This window comes from Pristiophorus japonicus, unplaced genomic scaffold (assembly GCF_044704955.1).
Source record: "Pristiophorus japonicus isolate sPriJap1 unplaced genomic scaffold, sPriJap1.hap1 HAP1_SCAFFOLD_399, whole genome shotgun sequence".
Classification (NCBI taxonomy): domain Eukaryota; kingdom Metazoa; phylum Chordata; class Chondrichthyes; family Pristiophoridae; genus Pristiophorus; species Pristiophorus japonicus.
The window spans coordinates 352,246-376,932 of NW_027253860.1; the positions used below are offsets into that span (position 1 = coordinate 352,246).

The window sequence follows — 24,687 nt, forward strand, 5'->3', positions numbered from 1 at the left end:
AGGAGACCAAAACTGAACACAATATTCCAGGTGATGCCTCACCAAGGCCCTGTACAACTGCAGTAAGACCTCCCTGCTCCTATACTCAAATCCTCTAGCTATGCACTTGGACTGGGGTAAGGTACTTTGGCTGGGGGAGGGATGTACTTGGTCTGGGGTAAGGTACTTTGACTGGGGGAGGGATATACCTGGACTGGGGTAAGGTACTTTGGCTGGGGGAGGGATATACCTGGACTGGGGTAAGGTACTTTGACTGGGGGAGGTATATACTTGGACTGGGGTAAGGTACTTTGGCTGGGGGAGGGATATACCTGGACTGGGGTAAGGTACTTTGGCTGGGGGAGGGATATACTTGGTCTGGGGTAAGGTACTTTGACTGGGGGAGGGATATACTTGGACTGGGGTAAGGTACTTTGGCTGGGGGAGGGATATACCTGGACTGGGGTCAGGCCCTTGCTGTCTTCTGGGGAGCTCTGTCCTCTGTCGCTTCAGGAAGTCAAAGTGGATCGAATTACAATTTGCAAAGTCAGTGAGACCTTGGGATGGGCGGTTCCAGTTACACATTCCAGTGAAACTTCAGGGTGTGGCTTATCCTCCACAAGGACCAATCATTGACAAAGAGTGGAGCATGGCGGCCATTTTTGCAGTACAAATAAGTGTGCCCATTTCTTTTCCCATGTCTGTTTTCCCCTCTCCCTTCTCTTTTGTTCTGAGTGGCCCACACCCAAAATGTCAACTCCTCCGTTTTCTCCACAAAAAACAGACTGGCCGAGACATTCCGTATGTTCTGTTGTTGTTCCAGAGTTTTGATCCATTCTTACATCGCCACTATTCAACTCTGGCATTTCGCACATCACTAACAACATTCCCACTCTCTGTTCCACAGCACGACAGTAACGACTGTGTCTGACGGTATATTTCCACTGGTCCACCCCACTGTGTGAAGGTTACACATGTTCCCAGTAAGGAGCTGTTACTGTGACCCTGCCAGTGTGAGCTAACATTGACTTACCGGTTACATTGAGCTGGGTCCCTGCTCCATAGATGTAGCTCCACACACTGCAGCTGTAGGCAGCAGTATCACTAAGGGACACATTCATGATGGTCAGAATGTAACTGTTACTGGTGATGTTCCTGGAAGGCAGAAAACGGTCGTGGAAACCCCAGGACTTGGTAATGGTGCCATTCACAAACTGGCTCATCACCCACTCGCTGTTGTTCCCGGGTCGCTGGCAGTGCCAGTGGACATCAGCGTCACTCACACTGGCATTGTACATGGCACATTGTAACTGCACGGTTTCACCCTCTGGGACCTTGCTGACTGTTGGATGCTGAACAAGGACCGGATCAGCCAATGGATCTGTACATGGGAAATATATGGAGCTTAACACAAAGAAATATATTTCTCCAGCTTTCAAAGTTTAACAATTTATAACATTTGGAGTTAGAAGGTTATGGGTTCATGTCCCACTCCAGAGACTTCAGCACATATCTAGACATTCCAGTGCAGTATGGAGTGCAGTAGGCTGACACTCCCAGTGCAGTGCTGAGGGAGCGCTGCACTGTCCGAGGAGCCAGCTTTTGAATGAGTTGTTAAACCGAGGCCCCGTCTGCTCTCTCAAGTGGATGTAAAAGATCCCACGGCACTATTTTGAAGAAGAGCAGGGAAGTTATCCCCAGTGCCCTGGCCATTATCACATTGCTGTTTGTGGGAGCTTGCTGTGTGCAAAGTGGCTGCCATGTTTCCTACATTACAACAGTGTCTACATTTCAACAAGTACTTCATTGGCTGTAAAGTGCTTTGGGACATCATGAGGTCATGAAAAGCACTGTAGAAATTCAAATCTTTCTTTCTCAGAGTCACAATGTCGTGGGTTCAAGTCCCACTCCAGAGATCCCAGCACATATCTAGACACTCCAGTGCAGTATGGAGGGTGTGCTGCACTGTTGGAGGTGCTGTTATTGAAATGAGATGTCAAACCAAGATTGGCATCTCAGTTGGATGTAAAAGATCTCACGGCATTATTCGAAGATTAGCAGGGGAGTTCTCCCAGTGTCCAGGCCAACATTTATACCTAAAACACATGATCTGGCTATTTATTTAATCGCTGTTTGTGGGACCTTGTGTGTTTCCTAAATTACAACAGAGACTACACTTCACATGTACTTCATTGGCTTATGTAAAGTGCTTTGGGACATCCCGAGACTGAAAGGCACTATAGAAGTGCAGGTTCTTTCTCTTAGTGTCTATCCCTGATGCCTCCAAAAGGCCAATGGAAGGCTGGGACCAGGCATATCCGGGTCCAGGAATAATTTGCAGCCCTCCCATGCACTCCAGGCAGAGTTATAGCAGCAGAGTGGCCGAGAGCTGTGGATAAGAACATAAGAAGTTACGGACATTGGAACAGGTTCTGGGGGAGGTGGGACCAGTACAAACCAGGCGGTCTGCACATAGGCAGGACCGGAACCAATGTCCTGGGGGGAGTGTTTGCTCGTGCTGTTGGGGAGGAGTTAAACTAATATGGCGGGGGATGGGAACCAATGCAGGGAGACAGAGGGAAACAAAAAGGAGACAAAAGCAAAAGACAGAAAGGAGATGAGTAAAAGTGGAGGGCAGAGAAATTCAAGGCAAAAAACAAAAAGGGCCACTGAATATAAAGGGGCTGGAGGAAGGGTCAAAACTAAAAATCATGCTTTAAAAACTAGTCTTAAAACAGTCTACCTAAAAGCACGCAGCATTCGAAATAAAGTAAATGAGTTGACGGCACAAATCATTACAAATGGGTATGATTTGGTGGCCAATACAGAAATGTGGTTGCAAGACCAAGACTGGGAATTAAACATACAGGGGTATCTGACGATTCGGAAAGATAGACAAGAAGGGAAAGGAGGTGGGGTAGCTCTGTTAATAAAGGATGATATCAGGGCAGTTGTGAGAGACGATATTGGCTCTGATGAACAAAATGTTGAATCATTGTGGGTGGAGATTAGAGATAGTAAGGGGAAAAAGTCACTTATAGGCCCCCAAATAATAACTTCACGGTGGGGCAGGCAATAATCAAGGGAATAATGGAGGCATGTGAAAAAGGAATGGCAGTAATCATGGGGGATTTTAACCTACTGATCGATTGGTTAAATCAAATCGCACGGGGTAGCCTGGAGGAGGAATTCATAGAATGCATATGGGATTGTTTCTGAGAACAGTATGATACAGAACCTACAAGGGAGCAAGCTATCTTAGATCTGGTCCTGTGTAATGAGACAGGAATAATAAATGATCTCCTCGTAAAAGATCCTCGCGGAACGAGTGATCACAGTATGATTGAATTTGTAATACAGATTGAGGGTGAGGAAGTAGTGTCTCAAACGAGCGTACTATGCTTAAACAAAGGGGACTACAGTGGGATGAGGGCAGAGTTGGCTAAAGTAGACTGGAAACACAGACTAAATGGTGGCACAATTGAGGAACAGTGGAGGACTTTTAAGGAGCTCTTTCATAGTGCTCAACAAAAATATGTTCCAGTGAAAAAGAAGGGCGGTAAGAGAAGGGATAACCAGCCGTGGATAACCAAGGAAATAAAGGAGAGTATCAAATTAAAAACCAATGCGTATAAGGTGGCCAAGGTTAGTGGGAAACTAGAAGATTGGGAAAATTTTAAACGACAGCAAAGAATGACTAAGAAAGCAATAAAGAAAGGAAAGATAGATTACGAAGGTAAACTTGCGCAAAACATAAAAACGGATAGTAAAAGCTTTTACAGATATATAAAACGGAAAAGAGTGACAAAAGTAAATGCTGGTCCCTTAGAAGATGAGAAGGGGGATTTAATAATGGGAAATGTGGAAATGGCTGAGACTTTAAATAATTATTTTGCTTCGGTCTTCACAGTGGAAGACACAAAAACCATGCCAAAAATTGCTGGTCACGGGAATGTGGGAAGGGAGGCCTTGAGACAATCACTATCACGAGGGGGGTAGTGCTGGACAGGCTAATGGGACTCAAGGTAGACAAGTCCCCTGGTCCTGATGAAATGCATCCCAGGGTATTAAAAGAGATGGCGGAAGTTATAGCAGATGCATTCGTTATAATCTACCAAAATTCTCTGGACTCTGGGGAGGTACCAGCGGATTGGAAAGCAGCTAATGTAACGCCTCTGTTTAAAAAAGGGGGCAGACAAAAGGCAGGTAACTATAGGCCGGTTAGTTTAACATCTGTAGTGGGGAAAATGCTTGAAACTATCATTAAGGAAGAAATAGCGGGACATCTAGATAGGAATAGTGCAATCAAGCAGACACAACATGGATTCATGAAGGGGAAATCATGTTTAACTAATTTACTGGAATTCTTTGAGGATATAACGAGCATGGTGGATAGAGGTGTACCGATGGATGTGGTGTATTTAGATTTTCAAAAGGCATTCGATAAGGTGCAACACAAAAGGTTACTGTAGAAGATAAAGGTACGCGGAGTGAGATGAAATGTATGAGCATGGATCGAGAATTGGCTGGCTAACAGAAAGCAGAGAGTCGAGATAAATGGGTCCTTTTCAGGTTGGAAATCGATGTTAGTGGTGTGCCACAGGGATCGGTGCTGGGACCACAACTGTTTACAATATACATAGATGACCTGGAAGAGAGGACAGAGTGTAGTGCAACAAAATTTGCAGATGACACAAAGATTAGTGGGAAAGCGGTTGTGTAGAGGACACAGAGAGGCTGCAAAGAGATTTAGATAGGTTAAGCGAATGGGCTAAGCTTTGGCAGATGGAATACAATGTCGGAAAGTGTGAGGTCATCCACCTTGGGAACAAAAACAGTAAAAGGGAATATTATTTGAATGGGGAGAAATTACAACATGCTGTTAGGCAGAGGGACCTGGGGGTCCTGTGCATGGATCCCAAAAAGTTAGTTTGCAGGTGCAGCAGGTAATCAGGAAGGCGAATGGAATGTTGGCCTTCATTGCGAGAGGGATGGAGTACAAAAGCAGGGAGGTCCTTCTGCAACTGTATAGGGTATTGGTGAGGCCGCACCTGGAGTACTGCGTGCAGTTTTGGTCACCTTACTAAAGGAAGGATTTACTAGCTTGAAGCGGGTGCAGAGACGATTCACTCGGCTGATTCCGGAGATGAGGGAGTTACCTTATGATGATAGATTGAGTAGACTGGGTCTTTACTCGTTGGAGTTCAGAAGGATGAGGGGTGATCTTATTAGAAACATTTAAAATAATGAAAGGGATAGACAAGATAGAGGCAGAGAGGTTCGGGGAGACTAGAACTAGGGGGCACAGCCTCAAAATACGGGGGAGCAAATTTAAAACCGAGTTGAGAAGGAATTTCTTCTCCCAAGGGTTGTGAATCTGTGGAATTCTCTGCCCAAGGAAGCAGTTGAGGCTAGCTCATTGAATGTATTCAAGTCACAGATGGATAGATTTTTAACCAATAAGGGAATTAAGGGTTATGGGGAGCGGGCAGGTAAGTGGAGCTGAGTCCACGGCCAGATCAGCCATGATCTTGTTGAATGGCGGAGCAGGCTCGAGGGGCTAGATGGCCTACTCCTGTTCCTAATTCTTATGTTCTTCTGTTCTTATGTAGGAGGAGGAGTAGGCCATTTGGCTCCTCGAGCCTGCTCCGCCATTCAATAAGATCATGGCTAATCCGATCATGGACTCAGCTCCACTTTCCTGCCCATCTCCGGAATCAACCTGGTGAACCTTCTCAGAACAGCCTCCAATGCAAGTCTATCCTTCCGTAAATACGGAGACTAAAACTGCACGCAGTACTCCAGGTGTGGCCTCACCATACCCTGTGTAGAAGTGTGATGATAGAATTAGATTAGTTCTCACTGGAGCAGGGATATTTCATTGAGAGAGGACATGAAGCAGGTTTTTTAAATGCTGAAAATAGACTGGGGTATAGAGGGCATAATTTCAAAGTTTGCAGATGAGGAGGAAAGCAGCAGCCTCCAGGAGGACTGGTGAAATGAGCAGATACATGGCAGATGCAATTTAATGCAGAGAAGTGTGAAGTGATGCATTTTGGAAGGAAAAATGAGGAACGGTAATATGAACTAAATGGTGCAATTATAAAGTGGGTGCAGGAACAGGGAGCCCTGGAGGTTCACATACAAATCTTCATAGTGGCAGGACAAGTTGATGAGGCTTTAAAAGAGCTAAAAAACCCTGGGTTTATAAATCGAGGTGTAGAGTACAAAAGCAAGGAAGTGATGCTAAACCTCCATACATCACTGGTTAGACCTCAGCTGGACTATTGTGTCCAATTCTGGGCACCACACTTTAGGAACAATGTCAAGGCCTTGGTGAGGGTGCAGAGGAGATTTACTAGAATGAGACCAGAGATGAGGGACTTCAGTTATGTGGAGAGACTGAAGAAGTTAGGATTGTTCTCCTTAGAGCAGTGAAGTCACAGGGGGATTTAATCGAGGCGTTCAAAATTCTGAGGGGTTTTGCTGGAGTAAATGAGGATGAAATGTTTCCAGTGTGGGGAGGATCAGTAACCAGAGCACACAGATTGACGATAATTAACAAAAGTACCAGGGGGGAGGGGGGAAAGAGATGAGAATTCCTTTTTACGCAGCGAGTTGCTGTGATCTGGAATGCGCTGCCTGAAAGGGCGGTGGAAGATTCAATAGTAACTTTCAAAATGGAATTGGATAAATATTTGAAAAGGAATAAAATTGCAGGGCTGTGGGGAAAGAGCAGGGGCAGTGGGAACAATTGGATCGTTCTTTCAAAGAGCCAGCACGGGCACGATGGGCCGAATGGCCTCTTTCTGTGCTGTAAGATTTATATAAAAGCTTGGATAATACAAGTGTAAACTTTATCAAAGTTTGATTCAAACAGAAGGAAGTCGGAGCATAAAACTGGTCAATGGGACTGTGGAGCGAGAACAGCTTGTATTGTGAGACAGCAAGTACCTAAAATATACAGCGCATGGTGTTTGTCTCAATGTTATACCAGTGATGGTCATCCCTGCCCTACTTCAATAACTGCACTTGGTGCGAGGGGGAACACATCCTCTGCCCAGAACATCGCAAATCCAGCCAAACAATTTTTATAGAATTAACCACAAATCATTATTTCAGGTGAATTTACAAAGAATGAACAAATCCTGTCGGGAGCGGAAAGGAGCAGCATAAAAATCAACTTAGGAATTAAATCGAGGGTAAGGGAGGGATATGTGGGTGGGGGAGGGGAGGGGATGTGCGGAGACATGGGGATGTGGGTGGGGGAGGGGGGATGTGGGTGGGGGAGGAGACGTGGGGGAGGGGGGATGTGGGTGGGGGAGGGGGGAAGTGGGTTGGGGAGGGGACGTGGGGGAGCAGGATGTGGGTGGGGGAGAGGGGGCGTTGGTGGGGGAGGGGACGTGAGGGAGGGGGAGGGGACGTGGGGGAGGGGGAGGGGACGTGGGGGAGGGGACGTGGGGGAGGGGGAAGGGACGTGGGGAGGGGGAGGGGTGATGTGGTTGGGGGGGGACGTGGGGGAGGGGTGATGTGGGTGGGGGACGACGTGGGGGAGGGGTGATGTGGGTGGGGGAGAGGACGTGGGGGAGGGGGAGGGGTGATGTGTGTGGGGGAGGGGACGTGGGGGAGGGGGGTGATTGGATGGGGGAGGGGACGTGGGGGAGGGGGAGGGGTGATGTGGGTGGGGGGGACGTGGGGGAGGGGGAGGGGTGATGTGGTGGGGGGGATGTGGGGGAGGGGGAGATCAGCACAGCCCGGGTTCAGCTTTCCCGATGTGAAACTTTGAATGGGCCGCGCCGCCCGTTAAAGGGACCACGCATCAAAAAGCAAATGCAGGGTAACACTGATGGGGATATGTGTGGGTGTGAATGGTAACTTGGGCAAGGAGTCAGGGCCTGTGGACTGGACCATCACGAGGAGAAAATAGGTGCAGATAAATGTGAGAAATTATTGCAAAACTATCTGCTGCTGAGTTGCACTGTGACGGATTACTGGCACTTCAACGTTTAGTAATGTTGAATTTTAAAAGAATCAAATCGCCTTAGAATTCCTAATCCCTGTCAGTGTAAGTGAAATCACACTTTAGGCGAAACAATATATTTCCATCAAGTTTGGGAAGCTCCTGTGTTCTATTGAGAAGTGAAGTGTGTATAAGAGGGATCCCACAATGCCGTGCTCCCAGTGAGAAGCTACAGTCCCATGGAATGTGGGTCAGATATAGGGCCACAACATCACAGCCCCAATTCTCCAGTCCATGCTCCCAGTGTGTGTGTGCCTCTCGACTGGGAGTGTATTGTTGTAAAATTACCCTCTCTGTAGTAATGCTATTATGAATAAAACCAAATGTAACTTATACTTACTGGTTACATTGAGCTGGGTTCCGTTCCCGCTGATATCGCCCCACACTTTACAGTAATAGGCGGCAGTGTCACTGGGCTGCACGTCTGTGACTGTCAGAATGAAGCTGTTATTGGAGGTGTCTCTGGAAGGCTGGAGACGGTCAGTGGAACCTGGGCTCCCTCGTGTGCTGCCACTTGCCTCATGTGTTAAAACCCACTCCATATCTTGCCCCGGTAGTTGCCGGTACCAGTGGACATCGGTGTCACTCACTCTGGCGTTCCGCATGGTGCACTGTAACCTCGCCGTGTGACCCTCTGTGACACGTTCCAGGCTCGGAGACTGGGTCAGGACAGGGACAACTGCACCTTTAATGGGAAAATATCAATCACTTAAAAACCGGTCTGAAGGTTGATAAATGTCTGAAATGTTTCAATGAAAACTGCAGGCAGCTCACCTGAGCTTCAGTAAATTCTAAACAACTGATCATTATATGGCCTGATATGAAAAGCTCCAGGATTTCTTTGCTTCATGCATACAGCTGCCTCTGCCACTTCCTCCACAACCTCCCCGAGTCTTCCTCCCTGATCCCCATCACTGCAGATTCTCCCCAATCTCCCTCCCATGCCTTCTCTTCACTTATTTCCCAAATGATGCTCACACCCTGGCCAAGTGATTTCTTCTCCATACACCTCCTGACTCCTCTTTATCCCTTACTGTCATGTGTCTGACATGTTACTGCTTACACTATTACAAGGTGTGCCACCAGAGGTCACCGCAATGGGAGACTTGCAGGTTCCCTGTACAGGTGTGCCTGACCTTGTATAAAAGGCAGATCACCAGGTGTGATCCTCACTCTGGAGTTACCAATAAAGGACTAAGGTCACTACAGTTCAAGTACAACACATTGCCTCATGCAATCATTGTCAGCGTATCTAAAGACAACAATTGGCGACGAGATTAGGAACCTTCACGTGAAAATGGCTACCCTTGGTACATTGCAGCAGTTTGCCGATGCTGATGATTGGGATGTCTTTGTGGAGAGGCTCGATCATTTCTTCACAGCAAAGACCTGGCAGGAGAAACCCGGCCACACTGGCTGATAAGTGCAGAGCTATCCTGCTAACCAGTTGTGGGCCCATCATCTATGACCTCGTCAGGGACTTGCTGGCACCAGCGAAGACAACGACCAAGACGTACAAGGAGCTTGTAACGCTGATCCAAGAGCAACTGAAGCCCAAGGAGAGCATCCTCACAGCCAGACACTGGTTCAGCACCCACCGACGGCCAAGAAATTGCAAAATATGCTGCAGACCTCAGGAGGCTGGTGGCACCGTGTGATTTTGGCGACCACATCACTGAAGCGCTGCGAGACATTTTTGTCATTGGAATCGGCCATGAGAGCCTTCTTCATTAGCTACTGTCTGCGGATACCACAGTCACACTGCAGAAGGCCATCTCTGTGAGCCAGACATTCATGACCTCGACCTGCGTTTCTAGGCAGATGGCCCATCCTCAGGACTCAAACCCTGCAAGTACTATGCACAGAGTGGCGTCTTTTAGAGGCTGGACTGTAGAACGTGAACCTTCTCAGGGAAGAGAGAACAGACCCCTGAGGCCCTTAACTCAGAGTTCGCCGAGGGGCACTAACCGAGTAGCTCCATTCTGGCGTTGTGGAGGGAATCACAGGGCTCACCAGTGCCGTTTTAAAGACTGTGTGTAAAGGCTGCAGCACAAAGGGCCACCTCAAGCGAATGTGTAAGAGAAATATGACTCACTGTGTCGATGAAGAGTCTGCAGATGGCCATGAATCCAGCGTAGATTATGAAACGATAGGCAGAGAGGCAGCTCAGCCCCATGATGAGGTATATAGCACGTTTACCTACACCACCGAAGGTTCCCCATTGAGGATGGAAGTCGAGATAGATGGTGTTCCAGTCTTCATGGAAGTGGACACAGGGGCGAGCCAGTCAGTAATGAATCAAGAAACCTTTGAGAGGTTATGGGACAATCAGGCTGAATGAACCAAGTTGGTCCTGGTTCAGGCAAAGCTGCGCACCTGCACCGATGAACTTATCCCAGTTGTTGGTACTGCGAATGTAAAGGTACTCCATGATGGCGTGGTGCACAAGTTACCTCTGTGGATTGTTGCAGGTGATGCACCAATGCTACTCGGAAGAAGGTGGATGGAGAAGATCCATTGCAAGTGGGAGGACTTCATCCCTCCAGCAATCGACATCCTCCGCGCTCGGAGGCACAGCAAGCCCTCACTTGAGGGTGGACCCGGCATCAGCAAGCAGACCAGCACAGCACCCGAGGCACAGACCGCTCAGCACGTGGAGATGATCCAGCTGAGACAACCCAAACACACCTTCCAGGCTCCAGTGGCAGGACTCCGGAGGAAGAAAATTGGATCCGAAGGCGACTTCCCAGCTTCGGTGGCAGATCCCGGGGAGAAGAGGATCACCGCAGTCGACATCGTGGATGGAGGGAAGATGGCGCCTAAACCACGAGGTGATGCACTGAAGAAAAAGATGGCGACGGCCAGACGACGAGGTGCTGCGCTGATGGAGCAACACGTGGCACCAGAGAAGAGGATTGGGGTAAAGATGGCAAAGCTCTCTTAAAGGAGGCCTGCAACCCACCACACTTAAAGGGACTGTTTCACATTTTCAAACAATGTAAAGTCAACGGTGAGCCAGATGTAAGATGTGAAATTGATGATCAGCGTTGTGTACATGCAATAAACAAAGAAAAGGTGCGTGATCACGATCGGAGCTACAAGTTATTTATAATGAGTAATGAAACGTTGTGCGATGTAGGATTTCAACTGCACTCAACCAATGCAGTGGGCAGACACCAATCGGGAGCACACAGGTCCAGTGAGCTACCCAATGTAGTAGCCTGCGTCCCTGGGGCCAGAGTTGTGCACCATGGCGTGTCACCTCAAATGTAATGCAAACTTGTTTTTCTGGACTTGAATGTATATGAATGCAATGAACCTCCAGCATAATCTATATGTGGGGGGAGAGAATGGAGTGGTCATGGACACACACACAAACAGTAACCACCAGCACTCTACTGCCAACGAAACACCAACCACTCACCCAAAATAGAAACGACCCGCCAAGGGTCAACCAGATAGAGCTAAGCCCAGAGCACAGTCAATGCAGAGGCGATTTGCACTAAAGGCTTGGGGGAGAGCGATGTCATGTACCCTACATGGTTACTGCTTGCACTATTACAAGGTGTGCCACCAGAGGGCACTGCAGTGGGAGACTTGTAGGTTACCTGTACAGGTGTGCCTGGCCCAGTATAAAAGGCAGGCCACCAGGTGTAATCCTCACGCTGGAGTTATCAATAAAGGACTAAGGTCACTACAGTTCAAGTACAACACACTGCCTCGTGGAGTCATTATCAGAGCATCGAAAAAGACATAACATTTACTGTGTAGCTCACACTACTAGTGACTTTCCTCAAACATTCAAAACCAGTCATCAATCCCCTCCTCAAACAAGCCACCCACCCGCCTGTCCTCTCTGCCTGCTGACCCATCTTCACCTAAACTCCAAGCCCAACCCTCTCAATGCTGCCTGTTCCAATCTGTCCAGTCCAATTCCAGCTCACAGCATTGAAGTGGCCCTGCCCAAGGTCACACCTGATACCCTACAACACTGACATCCTTATCCATGCTCCTGTCACCTCTGGTCTTGATGGCTCCAATGCTCTCATTGCTGGCCTCACATCCTCAGTGAACTCGACTGATTTGTCCAAAATACAGTCGCTCATATCCTGTCCCACAGGAAATCCTCCTCACTGTCATCGTACAGAGGCTCCCTGTCCCTCAATGCACTAAATATAAACTCTTGTCCTCAGCTTCAAATCTCTGACTGGCCTTGTCCCACCTCCAACCTTCTGTAACCTCCTCCAGGCCGATAACCCCGGCACTCTTTGCTTCTTTAACTGTGCATTCACTCCCCCTTCCCCTCCCCCCATTGGTGGAAAAGCCTTTCATTGCCTCAGCCCGACTCCCTCGAGCTCCCTCGCTAAACCCCTCTGTAATGCATTTACTTCTTGGGTTCTTTGCTTTAAGAATTCATAGCAACACATTGCTATCAAGAACTAGTTGGTTTATTAACAAAGGTTTAACAATCCCACTACACATTACCAGTTCATCCACGAGGCTCACAACTGCATACCTCATCGTGGATGACCTGGGCCCAACTGATTGGGGTTTTATTGAGTCTTGTCAACATCACATGACTGGCTAAGCCACTCACAATGCAACAGTTCTACACTATTTTAAGTAGAAACTTTAAATCAAGTTCCTGGAACAGCTCCACAATTATTTTTGTGAACCTATAAATCAAGTGACCCTTGTTAACGGGGGATACTAAAAGCGGCAAATTAAACAAATTAACTTTTAAACTTTAATGATCAAATTAAAATTTGGTTGCTCGGGGTGATGATACACTCCAGTTCCTTTGGTGTCCACCTCTTGTGGAAGGCCGTGAGCGTATCGGTGGACACTGCGTGCTCCATCTCCAGGGACACCCTGGCTCGGATGTAACCGCGGAAGAGAGGCAGGCAGTCAGGCTGAACGACCCCGTCGACCGCCCGCTGCCTGGACATGCTGATGGACTCCATGGCCATGCCCAGGAGCAGTCCTATGAGGAGGCCCTCCGACCTGCCCGCTCCCCTCTGCACAAGGTGCCCAAAGATCAGGAGTGTAGGACTGAAGTGCAACCAGAATTTGAGGAGCAGCCCCTTCAAATATTGGAACAGGGCCTGCAACCTCACACACTCAATATAAATATGGAACACGGACTCTTCCAGACCGCAGAAATTACAGGCGGCCTGGGAGTCCGTGAACTGACTTAAAAATCGATTGCACGGGACTGCTCCGTGCAACACCCTCCTGGCCAAATCCCCAATAAATAAAGGGAGGACTCCTGCATAGAGTGCACTCCATTGGGGACCCCCGCCTCATCCGGACGGGAAGATGGTGCACCATTGCATGTCCAGACGGCAGACGAGGATGGCAAGGTAGAGAGTGTGCAGGAGCAGCCCATACAGGAAACCCCTCCGCGCAGAACTGAAAGGCACGGAGGGGATTTCCCAGAAGAGGCTCAAATTGTGAGGCGCCGGCTCCTGAAGGAGGTTTCGGGACTTGGTGCCGATGAGGAATTCCGTCCGGACGGGGGTCAGTTTGGACGGGATCGCCCCTCGTGCTTGAGCATCCTCGACACACCTAACGGAGTCAGGGCCCAGTGCCGTTTTTAGCGACTCGATGGCATTGGCCACATGCCAGACCAGGATAGGTGCCGTGCCAGCTCTTCAGGCACCATCCAGCACGCTCCTCGCCATCGAGCAGGTCCCTGACCCTGGTCACCTCGCCAGACACAGCCCTCTCGTCCGCCTGCCACCGAAAACCGCGGTGGTGGAGGTACAGATTCCTGAGCAGCGGCTCCCAAAGGACAGCCGCCACTCCAGACGGGGGAGAGCTGCGCTTGGTGGCGACTCTGTTCCAGACCCTGATGAGTTCCTGGTAAAAGGTGGGCAGCCCCCACATGGTGGTCCTGACACCCCCCAGGCTCACAAACAGGAACTGCGTATCATAATTGAGGCTGTACTGCTGGCGGAAGAAATACATCGCCAGCACACACCACCTAGGAGGGGGCTCAACATACAGCTATCTCTGCAGGGTCTGAAGATGGAAAGTCGCGTGCTGGGTGCTGATGCACACCAATGCCTGCCCTCCTTCAGCAGGAGACTCAGAACCGCAGCAGAGAACCAGTGCTTCCTGTTGTTCCAGAAGAAGTCCACCAGTTTTTTCTGCATCTTGGTGACAAATGCAGGGGGAGGGGTCAAAGTGACCAGCCAGTACCACAGCATAGCGGCCACCAGCTGGTTTATGACTAGCGCTCGACCCCTGTAGGACAGCACTCGGAGCAGTCCTGTCCAGTGCCCTCGGCAAGTGGCAATTTGGCCTCCAGCTCTTGCCAGTTCGCCGGCCAGGCTTCCTCGGCAAGGCTAAGGTAGACTCCCAGATAGAGGAGATGGGTCGTGCTCCTCTGAGCTCCTCCGGCAGGGAGTCCACCTGCCACTCACCCACCAGGAGTCCGGAACATTTCTCTCAGTTGATCCTGGCGGAGGATGCGGCCGAGTAAATCTCCTGGCACTCACGCATCCTCCGCAGTTCAATGGGATCCTCGACCATGAGGAGCAGATCATCGGCGTAAGCCGAGAGGACGACCTCCACGTCCGACCCTTGCAGAGCCAATCCCGTCAACCTCTTCCGCAAGAGGCGCAGGAAAGGCTCCACTCATATGGCATATAACTGGCTGGACATGGGGCATCCCTGGCGCACACCTATCCCAAAGCGAAGGGGTGCCGTCAAAGATCCATTAACCTTAATCAGACACTCCGCGGCCACATACAAAAGTCAGATCCAGGCAACGAAATGCGTCCTGAACCTGACAGTGTGCATAGTTCCGAACAGATACTCGTGATCCATCCTGTCGAACGCCTTCTCCTGTCGAGGGAAAGGAAGGCGATCGACAGACCAGCCTCCTGGGAATGGTGGACCAGGTCCCGGACCAGATAGATGTTATCGTGGATTGCCCGGCCCGGGACCGTGCAGGACTGGTCGGGTGGATCATGTGGTCTAGCACGGCCCCAAGGCGAGCAGACACAGCCCTGGCAAAAATGTTGCAATCCGTCCTGAGCAGGGAGACCGGGCGCCAGTTCTCAAGTAGGCGGAGATCGCCCTTCATAGGCCGCAGGACGATGACTGCCCTGCGCCAAGAGAGGGGCATCTCCCCGGTCGCCGGACTTTCCCCCAGGACCCGCACGTAGTCGGCCCCAAGGATGCCCTGTGGAATTCCACGGTCAGCCCATCCAGCCCCAGGGACTTTCCCCTCGAGAGCTGGTCGAGGGCACCGGTCAGCTCCGCCAGGCCCAGCAGATCATCCAGATTCTCGGCACCATCCAGCCCGACCTTCGGCAGGTCCTCCCACAAAACTCTACACGCTTCTTCGCTGGACGGATCCGGGGAGAACAGAGCCCTGCAATAGTCTCAGGCCCTGTGGCTGATGCCCTCCGGATCTGAGACCAGAGATCCGTCGTCGGCCAGCAGCGTGAAGAGCTGCTTACGGACCCCGTCTTTTTTCCAGCGAGTAGAAGGGGGAGCCGCGGTCCAGCTCCCGGAGGAACAAGATACGTGACCTCACGAATGTGCCTCGGGACCCGATGAGCTGCAGGTCCTTCAGCGCGGCCTTCTTCGCTTTGTACACGGTCCACAGGGCCGGGTCCTCCACGACTTGACCGAGATGGGACTCCAGGTCGAGCATCTCCTTCTCCAGGCGCCCCACCCTGGCCTCCCGCCTCTTGGTCGACCCCTTCGCGTACTCTTGACAGAAGAGACGGAAGTGAGCCTTGCCCACGTCCCACCATAACCTCAAGGAGGGGAACCCCCCTGCTTCCTTCTCCAGTCGGACCAGAACCGATGGAACAAATCCTGGAACCGCTTGTCCCCCAGCAGCAGGTTGTTAAAATGCCAGTACGCGGACCCCACCCGCACACGGAGCGAAGCAAGCTCCGCCCACATCAGGTGGTGGTCCGAGCACGGCACCGGCCGCATGGAAGCTGCCGGAACTCAGGAGACGTACGCCCGGGAAATGTACAAGCAGTCGATTCTGGACCTTCCTCTTCCAGGCCTCACCCAAGTGAAGGTGCTGGAGTCGGGATGGAGATTTCGCCAGACGTCCACCAAGTCGAAGGACCCGACCAGATCCCTCAACGTTTCTATCACCGCCAAGCTCTGCAAGGCACCGGAGTGGTCCCTCGCCTCGAGGGTGCAATTAAAATCCCGCCCCGAGGACAATGCAGTCGCCGACGTTGACGGAGCCTAGAAGAGTGGACACTTCTTCTCGGAAACGCACTTGCTCACTAAATGGAGCGGCACGTCCCCCAGGCGAACCATGACATGGAGCAAGCGGCCTGGCACAGGCTTCTCGACCCACAAGATCTCCGGCTGAAAATGTGGGGCCAGCAAGATAGCCACCCCACAAGAAGTGGCAGTGAGGTGGCTCATGCGAACCTCTCCTTGCCATTCCAGGAGTCACGTGGCCCCATCTCCCGGCACGGTGTGGGTTTCTTGCAGGAAGCACACCAGATATTTCCCCTCCCGAAGGAGCGAAAAATTATTAAATTCTCAGCGTGCCTCTCTGCCGCCATTGATGTTGAGGCTGGCTACGGTTATCTTCATGACAAGAGCATCGTGCAATCTCTAAATAACGTACTGTGGGGAGGGACGGAGTCATGAGATGACCTCCACTCCCTCAGCAACCCAGTGAGGAACGTTCTGAGCCGGTGCAGCTGAAGATGACTTTTTTTGGTCAGGTCCTGTCCGCGCCCATGGTTCTGACGGCGGACGGACCTGATGAGCAGCACCGACTTGGACCATTGGTCCAGGGACAGGTGGGCTCTATTGCGGTGACCCTGGCATTGCACCAAAAATCCCGGAGTTCCTTGGCAGGAATGAGGGTGGACTCAGCGGCGGGCACGAGGAGATCCATTGCCTCACTGCCGATGGACTCCAAATCCTCTCCCGCGTCCACCACCGAGTCCCCGTCCTCCTCCGGGAGGTTGCCACCAGCGGCCAGTCCGTCGACCGCACAGGGTACGGTGAACGGCCCGGCCGCACCATCCGGCCCTACCTCTGTCACAATCCTATCCCCAGGATCATTGGCAGAGCAGTCCCCCCTGGGCTCTTCCTGGAATACTGGGTCGGGAAGTGGCAGCGGACGGGGGTCCCCCTCCGCCCCAGGCACCGGGGAGCACGGAGAGACCGGGCCGAAGAACTGCTCCAGGTTCTCCAAGTACCCCGGCTCCAACATCAGGGACAGAGATTGGTGTTCCTCACCCTCCCCACCACCACCCTCTGACCCAGTGGGCGGGGGTTCTTGTGATACTCTTCTGCCGGGTCGGGCAGATCCCGGGGGATGCTGATGTTTGACTGGGCGAGCTCGGACTCTTCGGCCTTGCCCGCCTCAGTCCCCAGGACACTCGATCCTGCGGCGATACTTTCTTTTTGCTGCACGGCGGCCTCCGCAACAGACAGTTCTTCTTCCCCATCCCCAGGAGGCTCAGGCTAGACAGCCTTGGCTGTCTCACCCCCCTGAGGGACAGACTCCCCCCGCCTTCGGCACACGTTGGGAGCACTGGTGGGGGACGCGGGACCCTCACCAGGCACCAACTTAGAAACATAGAAACATAGAAAATAGGTGCAGGAGTAGGCCATTCAGCCCTTCTGGCCTGCACCGCCATTCAATGAGTTCATGGCTGAACATTCAACTTCAGTACCCACTTCCTGCTTTCACGCCATACCCCTTGATCCCCCGAGTAGTAAGGACTTCATCTAACTCCCTTTTGAATATATTTAGTGAATTGGCCTCAACTACTTTCTGTGGTCGAGAATTCCACAGGTTCACCACTCTCTGGGTGAAGAAGTTTCTCCTTATCTCGGTCCTAAATGGCTTACCCCTTATCCTTAGACTGTGACCCCTGGTTCTGGACTTCCCCAACATTGGGAACATTCTTCCTGCATCCAACCTGTCCAAACCCGTCAGAATTTTAAACGTTTCTATGAGGTCCCCTCTCACTCTTCTGAACTCCAGTGAATACAAGCCCAGTTGATCCAGTCTTTCTTGATAGGTCAGTCCCACCATCCCGGGAATCAGTCTGGTGAATCTTCGCTGCACTCCCTCAATAGCAAGAATGTCCTTCCTCAAGTTAGGAGACCAAAACTGTACACAATACTCCAGGTGTGGCCTCACCAAGGCCCTGTACAACTGTAGCAACACCTCCCTGCCCCTGTACTCAAATCCCCTCGCTATGAAGGCCAACATGCCATTTGCTTTCTTAACCGCCTGCTGTACCTGCATGCCAACCTTCAATGACTGATGTACCATGACACCCAGGTCTCGTTGCACCTTCCCTTTTCCTAATCTGTCACCATTCAGATAATAGTCTGTCTCTCTGTTTTTACCACCAAAGTGGATAACCTCACATTTATCCACATTATACTTCATCTGCCACGCATTTGCCCACTCACCTAACCTATCCAAGTCACTCTGTAGCCTCATAGCATCCTCCTCGCAGCTCACACTGCCACCCAACTTAGTGTCATCCGCAAATTTGGAGATACTACATTTAATCCCCTCGTCTAAATCATTAATGTACAATGTAAACAGCTGGGGCCCCAGCACAGAACCCTGCGGTACCCCACTAGTCACTGCCTGCCATTCCGAAAAGTACCCATTTACTCCTACTCTTTGCTTCCTGTCTGACAACCAGTTCTCAATCCACGTCAGCACACTACCCCCAATCCCATGTGCTTTAACTTTGCACATTAATCTCCTGTGTGGGACCTTGTCGAAAGCCTTCTGAAAGTCCAAATATACCACATCAACTGGTACTACTTTGTCCACTTTATTGGAAACAGCCTCAAAAAATTCCAGAAGATTTGTCAAGCATGATCTCCCTTTCACAAATCCATGCTGACTTGGACCTATCATGTCACCATTTTCCAAATGCGCTGCTATGACATCCTTAATAATTGATTCCATCATTTTACCCACTACTGAGGTCAGGCTGACCGGTCTATAATTCCCTGCTTTCTCTCTCCCTCCTTTTTTAAAAAGTGGGGTTACATTGGCTACCCTCCACTCGATAGGAACTGATCCAGAGTCAATGGAATGTTGGAAAATGACTGTCAATGCATCCGCTATTTCCAAGGCCACCTCCTTAAGTACTCTGGGATGCAGTCCATCAGGCCCTGGGGATTTATCGGCCTTCAATCCCATCAATTTTCCCAACACAATTTCCCGACTAATAAAGAATTCCCTCAGTTCCTCCTCCTTAATAGACCCTCTGACCACTTTTATATCCAGAAGGTTGTTTGTGTCCTCCCTAGTGAATACTGAACCAAAGTACTTGTTCAATTGGTCTGCCATTTCTTTGTTCCCAGTTATGACTTCCCCTGATTCTGACTGCAGGGGACCTACGTTTGTCTTTACTAACCTTTTTCTCTTTACATACCTATAGAAACTTTTGCAATCCGCCTTAATGTTCCCTGCAAGCTTCTTCTCGTACTCCATTTTCCCTGCCCTAATCAAACCCTTTGTCCTCCTCTGCTGAGTTCTAAATTTCTCCCAGTCCCCAGGTTCGCTGCTATTTCTGGCCAATTTGTATGCCATTTCCGTGGCTTTAATACTATCCCTGATTTCCCTAGATAGCCACGGTTGAGCCACCTTCCCTTTTTTATTTTTACGCCAGACAGGAATGTAGAATTGTTGTAATTCATCCATGCGGTCTCTAAATGTCTGCCATTGCCCATCCACAGTCAACCCCTTAAGTATCATTAGCCAATCTATCTTAGCCAATTCATGCCTCATACCTTCAAAGTTCTCCACGGAGGGATCTTGGTCCTCCTCCCTTTCCGTGGAGCGGTGCCTCCTTTTCTGTCTGGAGGGACGCGGAAGCTGGGAGACCTCCATATCTGCCGAGGCCTCTGCCTCCACTCCCTCCTTCCGGGTTTCTTGCCCGCGCCCGACCACAGGTGGCAAAATCTCCGCAGATGTGGGTATGGTCAAGGGCTTGGGCACAGAATGCCCCGCGCTCGCCGGTGGTAAGTTGGGGCTAGCGCAGTGATAGGGCTGTTTAGCCCACTGAGGGGACTCGGCTGAAGGTGTTTGTCTTTCCCTCCAACCTGCCAGAGGCCGAGATGGCATTGGCCCCCGACGATGCCCGCGCATCTTTGGTTCCTAACACACAGACGGTAACGGGGGGAGGACTGGCGGCGGCACCAGCCGAGGCCACTTTAGGTGTTTTGGCGGCCTTGGAGGCGGGGCAGTTCACTGCGGACATGCCCCACCTCTCTACAGGCATGGCACCACACGCTGTCCAGAAGAAGCGGTAGGCTGTCCCCTCGTGGACCACATTGAATGCACCTTCTGTTACCTCCTCCCGGACCAGCTGAACAAAAAGCTGGCGCCGGACGGAGAACACAAGGGAGGCTGGCCTCCCTGAAGCCGAGCGGGATCGGCATTATCCCCGCCCTCATCTCCACCAGTTGACGTAGGTGGGGGAGGAGGAGCTCACCGGGAACAAAGGGCGGAACGTTGGAGATGACAATTCTCTGTGCGGTGGTCTCGAGTCCCACCCACCGTGAGCCCCTTATTCAGGGCCAGGGACACTCCCTGCTCTGACCCCAGGAAGAACATAGTCTTCATGTGCATTTTTGAGGTGGCGAGAATGGCCAAGTGGCTGACTACCCCAGCCATTGCCCTCACGCACTCCACAATCGTCATGTTGGGGTGGGTGTAGCTCTAGACCCCATTCTTTTTGGTCAATAATGTAAAAGGTGGCAGGGCAGCAGTGACCACCATGTGCGCATGTTTTTGCTGGCCCCGCCACCGGCGAAGGTGGACTCGCCATATCAGGGTCCCTTTAAAGGCCACACCCACCCCAATGTCACAGGCCTTCAGGGCCTCTTTAATTGAGCAGCGGGAGCTCTTAATTAGGCACACCTCTCCCCTGCTTCTTTAACAATTGGGGAGGGGCCTCTTTCTCTCTGCTGGGTAGTTTTAATTAATAATAGTAATTGCAATTGAGAGTAGGAAAGAGGGGCCTGAGAGAGAGAGAGAGAGAGAGAGAGAGAGAGAGAGAGAGAGTGAGGGGTGGGAAAGAGGGAAGCTGTGAGGGCAGGGTCACCCCTCAGTGTTGGGTGGGTGCTGGCAGGGGTGCACTCTCCGAAGGTAAACAAAGTCTTTATCGATGGTCTTCGGGTGGGGGAAGAAGATGTCTTCACCCAGGATAGCTGGAACTACCCAGGTACCATCCTCCACCAGGTCTTAATGATGTTAATTAAGGGAGTTAATTACCCAGGCAGCTCGAGCTGTCCTGGGCCAGGCAATGGGGAGAGGGGTGTTTTAGTGGTGTGTGGGGCTTAGTTATTCACAAGAACCCCACACCCTTACACACACACAAACCCCCACAATGTTCCGGCCTAAATGGTCTCTCCTCCCCCCACCTACAAACTGAAGTATTTTTTGGAGAGTGCAGCCACCTGTCGGTGTTGTAAATGGCTCTGCCTCCTTTCACACAGATGTTGTTACAGTTTGTAGTTTGTTCTCTTCCCCTCTCTCCAACTCTGTCGCAGGGGTGTTGAAGCTAGCAGCTCTTGGTCCTCCTCCCTCTCAAGGTGTTAATCCAGCAGGCCTCTTCCTCCTCTCCGAGAGACTCTGGTGGCAGGCAGACAGATAGTTGTAGCAGCTCCTTCTCCACAGGCTCCCAACTCACAAATGGCTGAAACACTCCCATAAATATATTAGCAACTATTTTATAGAAAACAATCAAGTGCCCCCTGATTAAAGGTGGGGGGACACTCCAAAACCTTTATGGTGCCCCCTGTGGTTTTTTTCCTGAGGGCACCAAAACACAAATTATACAATTGCCCCCTGGCTAAAAGGGAGGGGGCACTAAAACCGACAAACTTAAACAAATTAAACTTTGGACATTAAGATCAAATTAAAATTTGGTTGCCGGGGGTGATGATGCACTCCAGTCCCTCCGGCACCCATCGACAACAGCTATACAAACCTGCTCACAGGTTCATACATTACATAACAACATAAGAAATAGGAGCAGGAGTAGGCCATACGGCCCCTCGAGCCTGCTCCGCCATTTAATACGATCATGGCTGATCCGATCATGGACTCAGATCCACTTCCCTGCCCGCTCCCCATAACCCCTTATTCCCTTATCGGTAAAGAAACTGTCTATCTCTGTCGTAAATTTATTCAATGTCCCGGCTTCCACAGCTCTCTGAGGCAGCAAATTCCACAGATTTACAACCCTCTGAGAAAAGAAATTCCTCCTCATCTCAGTTTTAAATGGGCGGCCCCTTATTCTAAGATTATGCCCCCTTGTTCTACTCTCACTTATCAGTGGAAACATCCTCTCCGCATCCACTTTGTCAAGCCCTCTCATAGTCTTATACGTTTTGATAAGATCACCTCTCATTCTTCTGAATTCCAATGAGTAGCGACCCAACCTTCTCATCCTTTCCTCATAAGTCAACCTACTCATCTCTGGAATCAACCTAGTGAACCTTCTCTGAACTGCCTCCAAAGCAAGTATATCCTTTCGTAAATATGGAAACCAAAACTGCACGCAGTATTCCAGGTGTGGCTTCAGCAATACCCTGTATAACTGTAGCAAGACGTCCCTGCTTCTATACTCCATCCCCTTTGCTATAAAGACCAAGATTCCATTGGCCTTCCTGATCACTTGCTGTACCTGCATTCTACCTTTTGTGTTTCATGCACAAGTACCCCCAGGTCCCGCTGTACTGCAGCACTTTGCAATTTTTCTCCATTTAAATAATAACTTGCTCTTTGATTTCTTTCTGCCAAAGTGCATGACCTCACGCTTTCTAACATTATACTCCATCTGCCAAATTTTTACCCACTCACTTAGCCTGTCGACATCCTTTTGCAGATTTTTGTGTCCTCCTCACACATTGCCTTTCCTCCCATCTTTGTATCGTCAGCAAACTTGGCTCCGTTACACTCGGTCCTTTCTTCCAAGTCATTAATATAGATTATAAATAGTTGGGGTCCCAGCATTGATCCCTGCGGAACCCCACTAGTTACTGATTGCCAACCTGAGAATGAATCATTTATCCCGACTCTCTGTTTTCTGTTAGTTCGCCAATCCTCGATCCATGCTAATATATTACCCCCAACCCAGTGAACTTTGATCTTGTACAGTATCCTTTTACGTGGCACCTTGTCAAATGCCTTCTGGAAGTCCAAATACACCACATCCATTGGTTCCCCTTTATCCACCCTGTTCGTTGCATCCTCAAAGAATTCCAGCAAATTTGTCAAACATGACTTCCCCTTCATAAATCCATGCTGACTCTGCCTGACCAAATTATGCTTTTCTAAATGTCCTGCTACTGCTTCTTTAATAATGGACACCAACATTTTCCCAACCACAGATGTTAGGATAACTGGTCTATAGTTTCCTGCTTTTTGTCTGCCTCCTTTTTTAAATGGGGGCATTACATTTGCAGTTTTCGAATCTGCTGGGAGCTCCCCAGAATCCAGGGAATTTTGGTAAATTATAACCAATGCATCCACTATCCCTGGCGCTACCTCTCTTAAGACCCCAGGATGCAAGCCATCAGTTCCAGGGGATTTATCCGCCTTTAGTCCCATTATCTTACTGAGTATCACCTCCTTCGTGATTGTGATTGTGTTAAGTTTCTCTCCCCATATAGCCCCTTGTCGATCCACTATTGGGATATTGTTAGTCTGACTAAAAATATTTGTTCTATAAAAATACCGTAAAGACTGACTAAAAATATTTGTTCAGAGTTTTCGCCATCTCCATGTTCCCCATTATTAATTCCCCGGTCTCGTCCTCGAAGGACCAACATTTACTTTAGCCACTCTTTTCCTTTTTATATTCCTATAGAAACTCTTGTTTTCTGTTTTTATATTTCGTGCTTGTTTACTTTCATGGTCTATCTTCCCTTTTATTAATCATTTTTTTAGTCATTCTTTGCTGGCTTTTAAAAGCTTCCCAATCATCTTGCCTCACATTAGTTTTGGCCACTTTGTATGCCCTTGTTTTTAATTGGATACCGTCTTTATTTTTTTAGTTAGCCACGGATGGCTGTAGAAACATAGAAACATAGAAAATAGGTGCAGGAGTAGGCCATTCGGCCCTTCGAGCCTGCACCGCCATTCAATGATTTCATGGCTGAACATGCAACTTCAGTACCCCATTCCTGCTTTCTCGCCATACCCTTTGATCCCCCCTAGTAGTAAGGACTACATCTAACTCCTTTTTGAATATATTTAATGAATTGCTCTCAACAACTTTCTGTGGTAGAGAATTCCACAGGTTCACCACTCTCTGGGTGAAGAAGTTTCTCCTCATCTCGGTCCGAAATGGCTTACCCCTTATCCTTAGACTGTGACCCCTGGTTCTGGACTTCCCCAACATTGGGAACATTCTTCCTGCATCTAACCTGTCTAAACCCGTCAGAATTTTAAACGTTTCTATGAGATCCCCTCTCATTATTCTGAACTCCAGTGAATACAAGACCAGTTGATCCAGTCTTTCTTGATATGTCAAACCCACCATCCCGGGAATCAGTCTGGTGAATCTTCGCTGCACTCCCTCAATAGCAAGAATGTCCTTCCTCAAGTTAGGAGATCAAAACTGTACATAATACTCCAGGTGTGGCCTCACCAAGGCCCTGTACAACTGTAGCAACACCTCCCTGCCCCT

At 50.0% G+C, this 24,687-nt stretch overlaps 1 protein-coding gene across 3 annotated transcripts in view; it reads right to left on the bottom strand.

Moving 5' to 3' along the window:
- Window positions 1-24,687, bottom strand: part of LOC139250600 (uncharacterized) — a 142,467-nt gene that overhangs the window by 37,068 nt on the left and 80,712 nt on the right. For all 3 annotated transcript variants that reach the window (XM_070873000.1, XM_070872999.1, XM_070872998.1), the window contains exons 3-4: window positions 8,340-8,684; window positions 1,013-1,360 (exon numbers count right to left, since the gene is read on the bottom strand). In XM_070873000.1, coding sequence (XP_070729101.1) covers window positions 1,013-1,360; window positions 8,340-8,684 — 693 coding nt within the window. The remainder of the gene's footprint in view (window positions 1-1,012; window positions 1,361-8,339; window positions 8,685-24,687) is intronic.